General features: G+C 37.0%; 2 protein-coding genes across 2 annotated transcripts; both read right to left on the bottom strand.

Moving 5' to 3' along the window:
- Positions 1–5322: 5322 nt before the first annotated feature.
- LOC113283560 (2-oxoglutarate-dependent dioxygenase DAO-like) lies at positions 5323–6960 on the bottom strand. Its single transcript, XM_026532864.1, has 3 exons — positions 6465–6960; positions 5989–6307; positions 5323–5888 (listed from the first exon to the last, which is right to left on the bottom strand). The coding sequence occupies exons 1-3, from the start codon at positions 6794–6796 to the stop codon at positions 5634–5636; spliced, it is 906 nt and encodes a 301-aa protein (XP_026388649.1). The 5' UTR covers positions 6797–6960; the 3' UTR covers positions 5323–5633.
- Positions 6961–7378: 418 nt separating this feature from the next.
- LOC113283558 (protein DETOXIFICATION 33-like) lies at positions 7379–14164 on the bottom strand. Its single transcript, XM_026532863.1, has 8 exons — positions 13677–14164; positions 12996–13531; positions 9129–9215; positions 8771–8827; positions 8351–8589; positions 8068–8186; positions 7745–7831; positions 7379–7661 (listed from the first exon to the last, which is right to left on the bottom strand). Exons 1-8 carry the CDS (start codon positions 13935–13937, stop codon positions 7593–7595), a joined length of 1455 nt encoding a protein of 484 aa, XP_026388648.1. The 5' UTR covers positions 13938–14164; the 3' UTR covers positions 7379–7592.
- Between the last annotated feature and the right edge of the window lie 230 nt (positions 14165–14394).

Here is a 14394-nt window from a genome sequence, read left to right as displayed (position 1 = left end):
GCCCACTTCTACCACACCCCTATCCCAATGCACCGAACGCTGCCCTGGATCCGTGCGATTTTTCTCGATGCATTCACGGTGCAAATTCTTAGGTGGATCTATTATTATGCCAGAGTGCTAACTTTTCTGATGGCATCTTCTTCAAGTGTTTCAAATTTGAATACTCAAGCACCAAGCAATACAGTGTGAAAGATTCTGGATGATTGAGATTCTGACAACCATTGCAAATGCCAAAATTCCGAGATAGGGAAATTCCAAATTTCATTCGTAATAGCTGGTGTAGTAGTGTATTTCCACAAACTAGCAAAGATGGATTTGCAGACGTTGGTGCTGCCAATTGGTTATGATATCCAGCCAGCTTGACATTCGCTATAGACGTCCCCAACAACACATTAGGTCCCTACGAAAATTGTTTCTTTCAGCACAGTACATACAAAACAAATTATTAATATTCTCCAATGAAAAACCGTAAAACACTAAAAGGATCAAACAAATTTGGTGGGCACGAGATGTCTAATTTTAGGTAGATATATATGGACATGCACACGAATAGGAAAGAACCAACTACAATGAGCTCCATTCCGGTCTGGCAACTGACAGTGAATGTTAAAGCTTCTACTACCACTCAAAATAAATTGAAAGAATATTATAGATTGCCTGCAATGTAAAGTGATTAGACATTTGCACTGCTTTTTTACTTTTTTGTTACCATGAAGGATGTTTCAGCGATTTTGATTATGCATAAGAGCAAGTCTTATGGTGGAATCCATCCATCTTCCACGTCACATTAGTATTTGGAATTGTGGATGGAAGCGTAAGTGTAGTGGTGGAATAGTAGAAACGTTATTCTCAATGGAGCTAAAAAAATGCAATTAAGAATGAAGCTTTTTTTCAGCCGTTAGATTTCAACAACTTATTTTAAAGGGGTAATTTGCGTTACCTCCCCTGGAGAAGATCATAATTTGAGTTACCTCCCCTACATAACAAATATTAGTAAAACCTCCTCTCGTCACTTTTTCCATCCAAACCCGGTTAGCTGAGTCAGCTGCTTCGTACAGCTGGATGCTCTTAGGGGAGGTAACTCAAATTATGATCTTCTCTAGGGGAGGTAACTCAAATTATGATCTTCTCAGCTAAGCGGGTTTGGATGGAAAAAGTGACGAGAGGAGGTTTTACTAATATTTGTTCTGTAGGGGAGGTAACTCAAATTATGATCTTCTCCAGGGGAGGTAACGCAAATTAACCCTATTTAAATCTACGGATAAAAAAAACGCAATTAAGAATGAAGTTTTTTTTTCAGCCGTTAGATTTCAACAACTCATTTTAAATCTACGGATAAAAAAAATGCAATTAAGAATTGCGTTTTTCTAGCTCCATTCTTAATTGCGTTTAACGCTATTCTTATTGGCGTTTAGATGGATTCCACGGACCCTTCCACCAAATCATGGAACCTTGCTTGGATTTTCTGTGGAACAAACCAACTTGGAAGCCACTAGACTTGACATTCCATGAATTTTCCACACTTGGAATAGGTTGAATTCCACCATAAGACTTGTTCTAAGTAAGGTATATTGATGTTTTACCAACTACGATTAGTTTTCCTCTTTGTGGACAGATTCTTGAGCCGATTCTGACACCTGGATCCAACAAGCCCCCTCCAAGCATATCATGCAATACGTTATTTCTGGCGTGTCTATTTTCTAAAGTCGGCCCCATTGGTGTGCAACAGTATTTCCTGCTATAGTCTGGTGTATGATATATCCGTATATGCCTTTAAACAACGCATATATCGCACAAAATGTACAGCATATTCATTGCCAGCCGTAGTAATATGGGTAAATTTTGAAGTTTCCGCTCCAACATTTGCGTTAATGTATTATCCGAGAAACAGCTTAGCCTTGTCATCTAATTGTGTTGATTGACATAATAACTTCACCCACGATGCCATTTGACTCGTGAAATTCTATATAATGGAGATAGTTGGATAAATTGGCTCTGCTGCCATAAAATCTCCCGGACTTAATAGAAAGGCGTAATAAGGCTGGACATATGTTCTACATTCATGTTGCTAGTATCTATAAGGAAAATGGAGTTTCAGGATTCGGGTATATTATCCGTGACTGTCATGGTAATGAGATTGAGCTAGTTTCAGAATTTTATCTAGAGATGAAGGCAGTTGACAGAAGTTTAGAATTTGCCAAAAAAACCTGACATCAAACATGTTTCTGGTTAGCACATCATGTGAAGTAGCCTTTGCGGTTCCTGATTGTTACTTAGGAGGTATATGTACACTGCGTATTAATGGCAAGAACGATGATAGGGTCATTGCCGTTTCTGTAGGAATCATAGAAAAGCTCTGGAAACGAAGACATTATGATACTGAGGAGGATCATATTTATTTTCATATTCTTCCAGAACCAGGTGATGAAAGATCACTAAGTCCTGCAGTATGTCTGGCAGGACTTGCAGCCAGTGAGAGGGAATCAAAACTTCAAATTTCATTTAATGAGGGTCTGCAGAAGATGCCAATAGGTTTCCATTCATGTATCTTAAGCAAAGGAAATAGTTTTGCTAAATCTGTGAAGAGAGCATAATCTGCCCCATTATAATGCCGTAAATGATCTCTTCTTGATTTTGAGCCGTTGGAATAGAATACTTTCTTGTAAGCTCCTAGCTTTTGGGTGGCACTTTTTTTTCTTTTTTCTGATTCTGCCGTCTCACAATTGAATTTATGGTTGTGCACAAATTCCCTTCTTTAGCTTCCAGTCACTCTTCAATTTCCGGTTTGGGTAAGACACTTTCCGGTTTGGGTAAGACATTAAAATTGGAGAATTATGAATGCTTTAGCAAAATCTGTTTCTTTGTTTGAATGGTTAGAAATTTAGTTGCACTTATTTCAGACATTAGCCTACACAATTATAAGATTCCGTAGTTTTACAGTATTCCATAAACAAGCGCCAAGCGAGGCAGTTGAAAGATACTGCGTGATTGAGATTCTGAAAACCATTGCCTATGCGCAATAGCTTCGGAAACGTTGGTGGTGGCAATTGACTATGACATCCACAGCCAGCAAAACAAATTATTAATATTCTCCAATGAAAAACCGAAACAGTACTAAAAGGATGAAACAAATTTAGTGGGCTCAAGATGTCTAATTTTAGGTAGATATACATGGACATGCACACGAGGAAGAAAGAACCAACTACAATGAGCTCTATTCCGGTCTGGCAACTGACAGTGAATGCTTAAGCTTCTACCACTACACAAAATATCGGAAGAATATAATTATCATAGAGTAAAGTGATTAGACTGCACTACTTTTCTTTTTCTTTTTGTTACCATGAAGGATGTTTGTCCGATTTTGATTACGCATAGTATATAAGAAAGGAATTATTCATGCTCATGATATTTTACCAACCACAACTAGTTTTCCTCTCTGTGGACAGATTCTTGAGACGAATCTGATACCTGGATCCAACTACCGTATACCTACTGGAAACCCAGTAGGACACCCAAAGTGATAGTAACCAAGATCTAAGACATATTAAGTAACATAAACACCGAAATCTTTATTGATGAATCATTCAAAGTAACAAAGATACAAGTTCTTGAATACAAGGAAACCCTAATCTCTCCCCTAGGTTAAACTCTCCCACTCTCCAAAAATCTGATCCCTTATACATTGCCCAAGGACCTCTATTTATAGGCCATCTAACGCTAATGGAACACAGCTCACTTTATCTCGTCGAGTTCTCGCAGTAACGCTTTACACTTCGCCCAGAACGTTTCCCATAAAGTTTTTCCCCTTCTTTCGCTTACTTCACATGGGCTTGTCGGGACACCTGTCTCTTTTCTTGCTCCATAATTTATCTATCTCGTGGATTGTCTTTTCGGCTATGTAATCTTACTTCGTCCTTTTTTACTTCGCGGCAGATATCTTGTAGGGTACTTCATGGATCTTCATAACCCTTGTTCTTCTCGGAGCTTACTTCGTGATGAGACAATATCTCGCACATAGCTTTTACCTCGTCGACTTGTCAATAATGGTGACTCAGACTTGATTTGACAAGTCACTGACGAAGATTTTCGTGACACAATACAGGATCTTTAGTCCGGATTCTTGTGTCTTCCTATGTCCACGTGGCGATCCATATTTTGGTATCTACGTACTGATTCATGCCTTCTTTTAAAATTGTAATTGTGAATGTCACCTGTAGTCTTGTATATGCACTTGGCAGTAGGTTCAGCAAAACTAAATCTGTTTCCTACTCTAGTCTTGTATATGCGTGGAGACAATACACATTTCGTACAAATTTGCATATCTATTCCCGGCCTTAGTAATACAGGTTAACTTCAAAGTTCGTGCTCCAACATTTTCCTTAATGTGTTATATTTACATCTCTTGCTCTCTAGCTAAGGATGTACCTGTCTGTATATACCTACCGTTAACAAATTTTGAATGCTCTCTCTGGATAGGATTCAGGATACAGCAGCTATCACCCTACACCTTTTATTCCGTGGTTGAGACCGATCCACAATCCACCTATGCACCATAGCTGCAGCACCTTATGTATTTGTATCAAGCTTTTACTAAATCACTCCGATTTCCACTTACTGTTGCCATTTATTTTTAGAGCTAGAAATCAAGGAAAATCCTTTTCTGCCCATTTTGAAGAATAGAGAAACAGCTTGGCCTTGTCACTATGCACAACACATTACTGTGTTGATTGACATATTAACTGCACCCACGATGCAGTCTGATGCCGTTTAGATTGGGAGCTTTACTCTGGTTAAAAACTGACTTCTATCATTCCACACACACCTAACTGACAATGGCACAGAATTCAGACTAATCCTAGTCCTACGGTACCTAGAGTTCAACAATTCAAAAGGGTACACTTCTGCAGTAAACAAAGAATGGTTAACCATAATTTTGTTTTTGCCACACATGGGGCAGAGCCTCGAAGAGGACCTACAAGTTTCCAGGTTAGAAATTGGATTCCTGAGATGGCCATAAGGTCCCAAATGAGATTCCAGCTGTTTTACGTATGAAAGTTTCGGCTAGAGCTCTTCGTCAGTTCCATATAGATGGACTTAACTGTGAGTGTTTCATCAAGAGACAAGGACCATGTAGGCACATCCCCATCACTGCTGTCAGAGAGACGAAAAATGGTAATATAATTTGCAATAGAAGGACTGCCATTCATACAATTCTTGCAAGTCTGAGAGTTAGCATATGCAACCAAAGAAAGAATTAAGAACCTAGCCACTGCAAGACAATAACTAGCTCTTAGCCAGCCAATCCTTATAACATTGAAATTTCATAAGGTATCCATGGTGTTCATTCAAATTATTCTTGCAAGTCTGAGAGTTCACATATGTAGTAATAGAAAGAATTGACAACATACCCAGTGCAAGACAATTACTAGCTCTTAACTAACCAATCACTATCCCAGTAACATTTAAATTTCATTAGGTAATAATGACAAGCTTACACCAATAATGTTAGATGTTTGGCTTCTCGTTGATTTAGGGGGTCTTAAACAACGACCAATCTCAATAATTTCTAAAGTTATTGAAGTAGAAATTCTGATTCTGTCAATGTTATGTAGATCATTTCCCAGGGTATATGATCAATTACCAGTTTCAAGGCGCATAAGCTCCAGGGCTTCACCAGCATGTAATCCAGTAGAGATTCTAAGCTTCCTGAGATCTTCATATGTAAACGGCTTATAGAGACGAGGATGGTTCGAGTCAACAAACACCCGTGGAGCCTCCACCACTGCTTCCTTGGGTCCAAGTAGAAAAAGGGCAATTGAAATACGTATTGCCGCCTGCTTGCACTGCACACGGTGCCTTACATTGCAAAATACCCCGTTACTCCATACCTAAATTAGACATCCCAACAGATTCAAATTTTCTTAGAATTCTAGCATAAGTGAATTGGTTTAGTTGATAGAAATGAGGAAATTGTCAAGTTAATTTTACCGTTGCCATGTCTCCGAGATTAACACATAGCGATCTTGGTAAAGGATCAACAGCTACATATTTACCAGATGATTTATTCAAGACTTCAAGACCACCAACACAATCATCTTCTTGAAGTACAGTGAGGAAGCCAGAGTCTGTGTGAATTTGGACTCCGGAGGAACCTAGACTTTCTTGTGTGAAGTTGTACTTGTTAATCCTGAACTGGCAAGGCCATCCCTGCGCCAAATCATAGCTCAAGCCCATACTCTCTGCTAGCTTTCCACACAATTCCATTATCAGCTCATGTAAAGCATTCGAGTATGCCTTTATAACTTCTCTGCAAAAACAAATAGTAGCATTTTGCCTTAGAAATATGAAAACCCTATTCAGTGGCAAACTTAATTTCTCAATGTAATTCAGAATAGCAGGGGACTCTTAGAATCATAAATTTTATCTATAATTCAGCCGAAGATCCAATTCTCACACTAAAGTACCTTTGCTGTGGCGATGCATCCAGCTGAGTGCAGAAGGTTTCAACAGCTTCGGAAGATCCCATGTCATACAGACCCAACGCTTCGTAAAGAGGATTTTTCTGGTTAGGAGCCCGATACCCACTCCCTTCAATCACATCAATATTTCGCCGTTTGATTTCAAGGGGTCGATCAAACAGAGCTCTAACAACCTGCTTCATGTCTGTCATCAGTTTATCAGGTATTCCGTGGTTGATGATCCTGAAACATCCCCACTCTTTACATGCTTTCAAAATCTCAGCAGATTGCCCTGGGAATTTCTGAAGATCGATTACGGGTATTGAAACAGCCTCCATTTACAACAGCACACAAGACCTTATTTTCCTCTGTGGAGTTCTATAGACAAAGTTCAGACTTATGGGAGGAAATGATGACTTTAGAGTGAACTGGTGTTTTAGATCTGTGTAGGTGACGGTAATTTATTGAAGTTTGACGAGAAATGAAACTCATCTGGTCTTGTTATTTATGTTATTCTTGACAGCATCTCAAGTGGATGACAACCAAGTTTGGACCTACTACTTCCTGAACTAGTAATGACGTGTTTAGGAACTTCAAAGTGACTAAAACTACAAACAGAAAGAATGGAAAGCGGCAGTCACCTTCCTACACTGTCCAACAAACAAATGGGTATCTTTAATTTACTCACGGTGCAAAGTTTTATGGTTGCACCAAACATCTTGGCATAGAAATACCATTCCTTTTCACAAGTTTGCTGGTTTATCGCGAAACTCCTAATTGCGTATTTTCGGATATAAGAAGATAATTTGCTGTCAATACTGTCATTATCATAAGCTCTGGTAGCTTCTTGGGACATCAAGTACGAGTAGTTTTTTAAACAAGTATTGCAAGTTACAAAATCTCAGGGAGATGGAAAAGGGTTGAGACCAAAAAAAAAATGGAGTTTAAGCATTTCATTTTGATCAAAATTTGTCAAGTACATATTTGTCACCCAATAACTCAATGCCATCAGATGTACTCGTTAACCACCCCCATCACAAAACTTCTCAGTCTGTCCAATAAAACTTGATCTTCTAGCTCTACAATGAAGGCGAAGAATAAAACTAATGAAGCAAGAGTAGCTCAAAAAATGTTTCAGTGAGATGACTTGTCTTCCTCGTCTGAACCTACAGCATCTGAAATTCTCTCTTTCGATAATTCGATCTGAAAAACAAACTCAACAATTGTGAATATTTCGACAAAAAAAACAAAAGTGAAAAAGAATTGAACATCATAGGAAGACTCACCTCATTGTCCCAATCTGTACGCCAAGCCATTATTAAGAGAATGACTGTCTGAAGACCAATCCCAACTAATATGCCAATCCAAAGTCCCTGCATTCATACGAATGAAATTCAAAACAGTGCTAAATCTCCAGAACAGAGATCAAATTTGAAGGTGAATTGCAGCACGTTACAAACAAGAAAATTAAATGCAAGACGAGCAATTTTTCAATGTAATTCCATATCTCACATTAGGCAAAACTTATTTCAAGGACAAAAGATAACGATGGCACCTAGGATGAAAATTCTAACTATTAAATCTTTGGTTATCAGACTTTAAAGCTCACCTCTAGGCCCCAATCTAATTTGAATCCCATAAAGATACCGATGGGCAACCCAATGAGATAGTAAGACGCAATGTTTACATAGGCCACAGCACCTTGCCAACCAGCTCCGACGGCCATACCTGTGTGATCCAAGTACGAGTAAAAGATAGAGGTGAGATGAATTTGCGGATCAAGATTTTACTTAATGGTACGTCAGAAATAATGAAACTATAAAGGTTCCTTCACTTGCTATTTCACAAATATTAGGTTCTTATCCAATTGTTTCTCCAATAACTAGACGAACCTGATAAAACGGGTTGGATGCTGCCAAGGAAGATTGAGACACATAAATACAGAGCTAATGTACTAACTTCTTTCATAACAGCCTTGTCATCTGTAAATAGTTTTGGGAAGCTGTTTCTTGTGAACAAAATTAGGAGAACAAAAGCAGTCTGTGTCACTAGCGCAATTGAGACTGTAACCCAAACAGAGAACTTTGCAGCTGCTGCATTTCCCGCTCCCAATTCATTCGAGACTCTTACGCTAACATCACACAAATGAGGTAAGAGAATAAGCTAACTAAGTAAGTATCAACAAAAAGTTTGAGAAAGTTATTAGCATAAACAATTGAGACAATCAACTTTCTTAATATATCTTAAATGAGCTAAATCAAATGTCTTGGGAAACTCTAATATATGTTTTATTAGTATGAACGAATGAGTACCTGACAGCAGCAATAAAACCCAGCGGTACCATAAATATCCATCCTTCGATATTCATACTGTGAATGAGAGAAAGAGAAACCATTCAACAACATTGTCTGCCTAAGAAATCACATGCTCATTGCATCTAATATAAAACATACAATACACTGACATGACATCCTAAAAATATTACAAGTCAGAAGAGGAAAATGCAATTTGTACTTAGTTTTCATCAGATCCTTCAGGGGCTGAGGTTGAGGAAATGCTATAGAATTGCATCCCTAGATGGAGCAATCTCAGTCCAGACACGACATTAACCAACTACCAAAGTTGGTTAAATTCTTCGTTTATTTTGTTCGAGCAGTTAAGAGTACATACCAGATGGAGGCAGCATCAACTTTGATTTCAGCATTTTTAAGTAGTCCCGCAAATACAATCAAAACCATATAAATCCAGTATTCCAAGCTGTAGAAAAAAACCATTAGATTAATAAACACATGGTAGCTCGAACAAAAGCTAAGGGCTTTGGTTAATGCTAGTCTTTAAACTACTTGATCACATTGACGCACTAGCACGTCTTCCAAATCACATTCAAGAATCAAGATGTTAGTGTCTCGAAACTACAAACTACGGTTATTAATAGAGGTGTCATCTGTCAATAGATAGTTGATTCAAATTTAGCACTGATCAACTTGAGTGATATCAGTATCTTGAATATTATATACAGGTTTGCATGTCGAATTTCCGAAATGAGATGATATGAATTAATACATGTATAAACTCTGTATTCTTTTACTTTTTTTTTTTTTTTTTGTACAAGTTACAAGATTATTAATACTAGTTGGAATTGTTATGGTGAAGTAGCTAGAACTCACTGCTAAGTCTTACAGTAAAGCTAATTACTAGTACAAATCTAGAATGGTTTGTTACAACCAACACAATCAACTAATTTATTGAACCAAAATAATTTTCCGGATGTGAATCAAATATCTTTCTTGAACAGGTAACTTACATGAACTGACAGCACATGTTATGAATTTTCATCCGATACTCCATATGCTATGGGTTCGGATAAAATAAGAACCATCTTAGTCTTAAAAAAACTAGTATTATTATTAGCCTTTAATATACCATCAATGTTAACTAATCCCATAGAAAGAAAGAAGAAAAAAAAAAAAAGAAGTAGGGATGCGCGTTGGCCAACTTGGTTTCAATGAATTTTTCATAATTCGAAATGATGACACGATTATTAATACTATCATATTTTTATTTTATTCTTTTGATACACTCTAGTATTAAATTGATTCCTGGTATTTTCTTCTATCCTAGTTTTAGAGCTTTTCTATTTCTTTTTCTGATTATGATGAGGAAACCTATGCTTCAAAAAAGAAATGATCAGAAAACCTAACAGCAGAAGAAGACTTTTCATAAACTAGCAGGTCTCGGCAGGATAAAATCTTTATTTAAATACTCTTAAACAATCCTTTATTTGATCTTTGAAGTTTGAAGTAATAAAACAAGAAAAAGAAAACAAAAAAGAAGACACACTCGAGGATGGCGATAACTTGTTGTTGGTGTCGTATTGTATGACTATCTCTAACTAACCTCATTGTTTAGTGAATAATTTTGATTCTTGAATATCAGTTAGATGCGAAATTCAACCTACTTTGAGCTTGGAAGTGCTGCAGCAGAAAAAGAAAACAGTACTGTTTATTTAATCAGACTCTTAAATGTCTTAAGACAGTCAGAATCCTAGTTAGCAATTCGGGATTCGGCAAACGTACGGAACGGCAAACGTACGAGTATTATACGGTTTTGTAAAATCCAGATTCGGTCCAAAATTCGATCAACGGGACGTGATTCGTCAGTAATTCGGAACGGCATACGTACGTGTATAATTCGATTTATAAATGTGAGTTCGGCTCTGAAAATTCGGTATCTATATATAACAAATAATTTGTATTTATAAGGTCATAGACCAATTTTTATGCGTATGTGTGAGTTATTTAAAGAAAAAATAAACTTAATATGATGATATTAATAATATATACAACATTAGTTATCCAAGAGGACATCGTATGGTGGTTTAGATGCTTGGTTAGTGAGTTTGAGATCTCTCTCACCTTCACCTTCAAATCTCTTCAGTCGTTTTTGTTTCATAAAAATTACAACACGTCTAATATTCGGTCTTGTATGCTCGGAAGGCAGTAAAGCCCAAAAAGTGGAGTCTTTGAAAAGTAAAAGCTAAAGAATTTATGGCGAATTAAGCGGACGTATCATTCGGAATACGTAAAATTCGTGAACGGTTCGCGAATAATCCGGGAATGCCACATAATACGCGATTTGGGTTCGGAGTTGCAAACGTACGCGAATAAGACGGTAAAATTCGTGATACGGAAAAATTCGCGAATGATTCGCGAATCATTCGCGAACTTACTAACTAGGGTCAGAATAAGTAGTTGTAAACATACTGAAATTGTTATAAACTTAAAGACAGTCAAAAGAAGTAGTTGTAAACACACTGAAATTGTCATAAACAGACATAGATCTAAACGAATCTCAGCAAGCACATAAAATATGCTCTGGTTATTATATCTGGCGACTTCAAATTGTTACCTAATTGTAGTTTCTAAACGCTAAGCAGAGAAAGAAATAGAACAAAAATGTTTTTATCTATCAAAGCCAAAGGCCATCTAACATCCCCATCTACTATTACTGTAAGTGTGTGTCTGCGGTTTCATGTTTTTTGGATTCAATGAACACACACTCTCATGTTTCTGAGCATATCTCATGATCCATGGCATATAGTCTGATGATAGATGACATGACAAATAATGCCCTACATTAGACATGAAACAAATCCACCCAAAACAGAATTTTACGCCAAAAGAAACAAACTAATGAATAGCTCAGATATTGAAGAATGTTATTCCCTCCGTACCTATTATATGGGCGGAGAAGTAGTATTCTCTTAGAATAAGAAAATGTTTAGTTTTCATAAATTTCCTTCTACTTTCCAAATTTATCCTTACCTTATTCCAATACAAATATTATTTTATATATCTCTATCTCACATGTAAAACTAGATTGTATGATATCCATGTATCATTAATAGGGGTGTATTTGGAAAAAACAACTTTGGAAGTGGAGCTCCGCCTATCTAATGGTCTCCAATAAATTAAATCTACTGTGTGAACTGTGGATAAAAACAGGTTGTAAATGCATACTTCAAGAAAGTCTTTATGATTTCCACTAGAATGGTACTATGGGATAGTGTTATTGTATGAAATTGCTTGTCAGCTGGCCATAATAGTCAAGTAGAATTCCCCAGAAAGTTTGACAAACATACTTTAGTGCATGTAGGACTAACTTGCAAGCCTTTTTCGTTGACACATCTTGTCAAGAAAACCAAAAGGAAAGCACTTTATTGAAACAAGCTAACAATTCAAAAGGAAAGGAGAGAATTATCCCTGTTTCCCTCCACTTAATATATTTGTTTCGCCCAAGCTATGATAGAAGGCTCGATAATTTTTCTTCCCTCAATCTATACCAATTTTCATTTGAATCCCACATTGAAATCTTAGATTTTCAAGATAACGATTCTTTTGAAGGGAATTGAACATCTGAATAAGAAGGTTGATCCCACAATCATCCGCTGTCTTATTTACCACTAAATGTTCGCATTAATCTCAAACAAAAAAAAATTGTTATGAAGGATCACAACTCTACCTAAGATTGTCAATACAAGCAGCATACAGTTAAGTGTCACAATTCAAGGTTGAGCAACAAGTTAACTTTGCTAATATCACTTAGAAAAGGTGGGGAGAAATTCCCCGAAAATATCTTTTCTAAAAGTATACAGTAATTCTCATTTGTGCAAGACAGAAATCTTTTTCCAACAAACCCAAATTAAGACATGGTTTTTGTGGAAACGAAATTATTCTTGGTTCCTGTAGAAGGGTTGTTTATCATTTTCTCTCTAATTTTTAAATGCGTGTTGAACAGAAATTAGTCCAATATACTGTACTAGTTAGACACTGTTTTAATGATCACTAATTCCTAGATGCAATTCTAAGTGCATGCATTTAGTAGAGACTAGAATCCAGACTCAAACCAAGATTTCAAAGTTCCATGCTCAGTTGGGAATCTAAAGACTGATCTCAAGAAACAGCCGGTCACCAAAATTGTAATCTAGAGTGCCCGGACAAATAAACTATTGAGAGCAAGAGATAGAATAATACTAACCAGAGCATCACAGCTGAAGCCAAAGACAACTTAAGAAATCCAAGCAAATCAGAGAAAGCCAACCATGAAAACCCACTCCAAGTATCCTTGCAACTTGGAGAAGCAATATAAGCGAATTGAAGAATCACCACTAACACCCATGAGAAATTTAAAGAAACAGCAGCTCCAACTAAACCCCATCTCGTGATACAAAACCAACTCAATGGTAAATGAATTACTAACACCCCAAGTGAAATCCATGCCATGACCCCCACTTTACTTTGAGCTTGTAAAAACCTTTGCATCGGAAAATTCAGCGCAAACATATACATTTCTGGAATCATCCATATTGAATATGTACCAGCCAATTCTGCAATATCTCTATTTTGACCGAACAATAATAACAATGGTGTTGCAAATACAGGAACTAATGTTAATAGCACTGCCGTTCCAAGTAAAATCAGCCATGACCTTTGTAAGTAAATCCCTAACATTCTCAATTTTCCTGCTCCATACGCTTGTCCACATAATGTTTCTACAGCACTTCCCATCCCCAACTGCAGAAAACAATTTTGAATCCAAACTCAATTTTAGAACTAAAACCCACAAATTAAAATCAAAATCAAATAAGCCCAAATTACTCAATTATGGAATAGAGATACAGAAAGACAAAATGGGAAATCAGGGAGTGGGGAATAATACCATGATTCCAAAGCTTATACCAGAGACGACTAAGTTTTGAAGACCAGCAGCAGCAAGTTCAAGAGTACCAATATGACCAATCAAAGTTTGAGTAACGAAAGCCATAGAGTATTGAAAGATTGAAGTCAAAATGGATGGTCCAGCAATCTGCCATACCATTTTGTTTTCTTCCCATAATTTTGTACAGAATGTTATTGGAGATTTTTCATCTTTGTTTGTTAAGAGAGGAGTTGAATGGTTTGAATTTGTATCACCATCCATTGCAAAAATCTATCTCTCAAAGCCCCTTCCAAACTTTGAGGTTTGTATATAACTTTGCTGATTAACTGAACACAGAACAGAACAGAGCAGAGCACAATCAAGGCCTTCAGTTCTTCTCCGTGAAGAAGAAAAAGGAAAGGAGTGAGAGACACCGAGAGAGTGCCTAGAAATGCTCCAATAGAGAGCGTGTCTCTCAATTATTATTTGTATCGGTAGTCGGTACTCCAAATTAAGTTCCAAGTTCCCTTTTAAATGCAGAAAATCGGGATAGAAATAAATGAGGGGAAAATGGTTGGAGATATTTACGATGGGAGAAAGGAAGAAGCCGTGAACCGTTGATGTTTCTAGAAAGTCGGATTAGAAAATCATGCCGAAATCATAAAGCAAACGTGTGATTGCCGAATTTTTGTCATTTGACTTGCGGCAAAGGTATGAAAACTACGTATTCCTAGTGGTG

This window comes from Papaver somniferum, chromosome 5, assembly GCF_003573695.1.
Source record: "Papaver somniferum cultivar HN1 chromosome 5, ASM357369v1, whole genome shotgun sequence".
NCBI classification, from domain to species: domain Eukaryota; kingdom Viridiplantae; phylum Streptophyta; class Magnoliopsida; order Ranunculales; family Papaveraceae; genus Papaver; species Papaver somniferum.
Note: the sequence above shows the minus strand (reverse complement) of the source record. Positions and strands in the feature narration are given on the sequence as shown.

Bases quoted from the DNA above. Each gene is read 5' to 3' on its own strand.
- LOC113283560 (XM_026532864.1), bottom strand. From the start codon at position 6,796: ATGGAGGCTGTTTCAATACCCGTAATCGATCTTCAGAAATTCCCAGGG. The intron at 6,308-6,464 runs GTACTTTAGTGT...TTGTTTTTGCAG, and splicing joins GATGCATCGCCACAGCAAAG to AGAAGTTATAAAGGCATACT. The intron at 5,889-5,988 runs GTAAAATTAACT...TGTCTAATTTAG, and splicing joins ATCTCGGAGACATGGCAACG to GTATGGAGTAACGGGGTATT.
- LOC113283558 (XM_026532863.1), bottom strand. From the start codon at position 13,937: ATGGATGGTGATACAAATTCAAACCATTCAACTCCTCTCTTAACAAAC. The intron at 13,532-13,676 runs GTATTATTCCCC...TGTTTTCTGCAG, and splicing joins GTATAAGCTTTGGAATCATG to TTGGGGATGGGAAGTGCTGT. The intron at 7,662-7,744 runs GTGAGTCTTCCT...TTTGTTTTTCAG, and splicing joins GTACAGATTGGGACAATGAG to ATCGAATTATCGAAAGAGAG.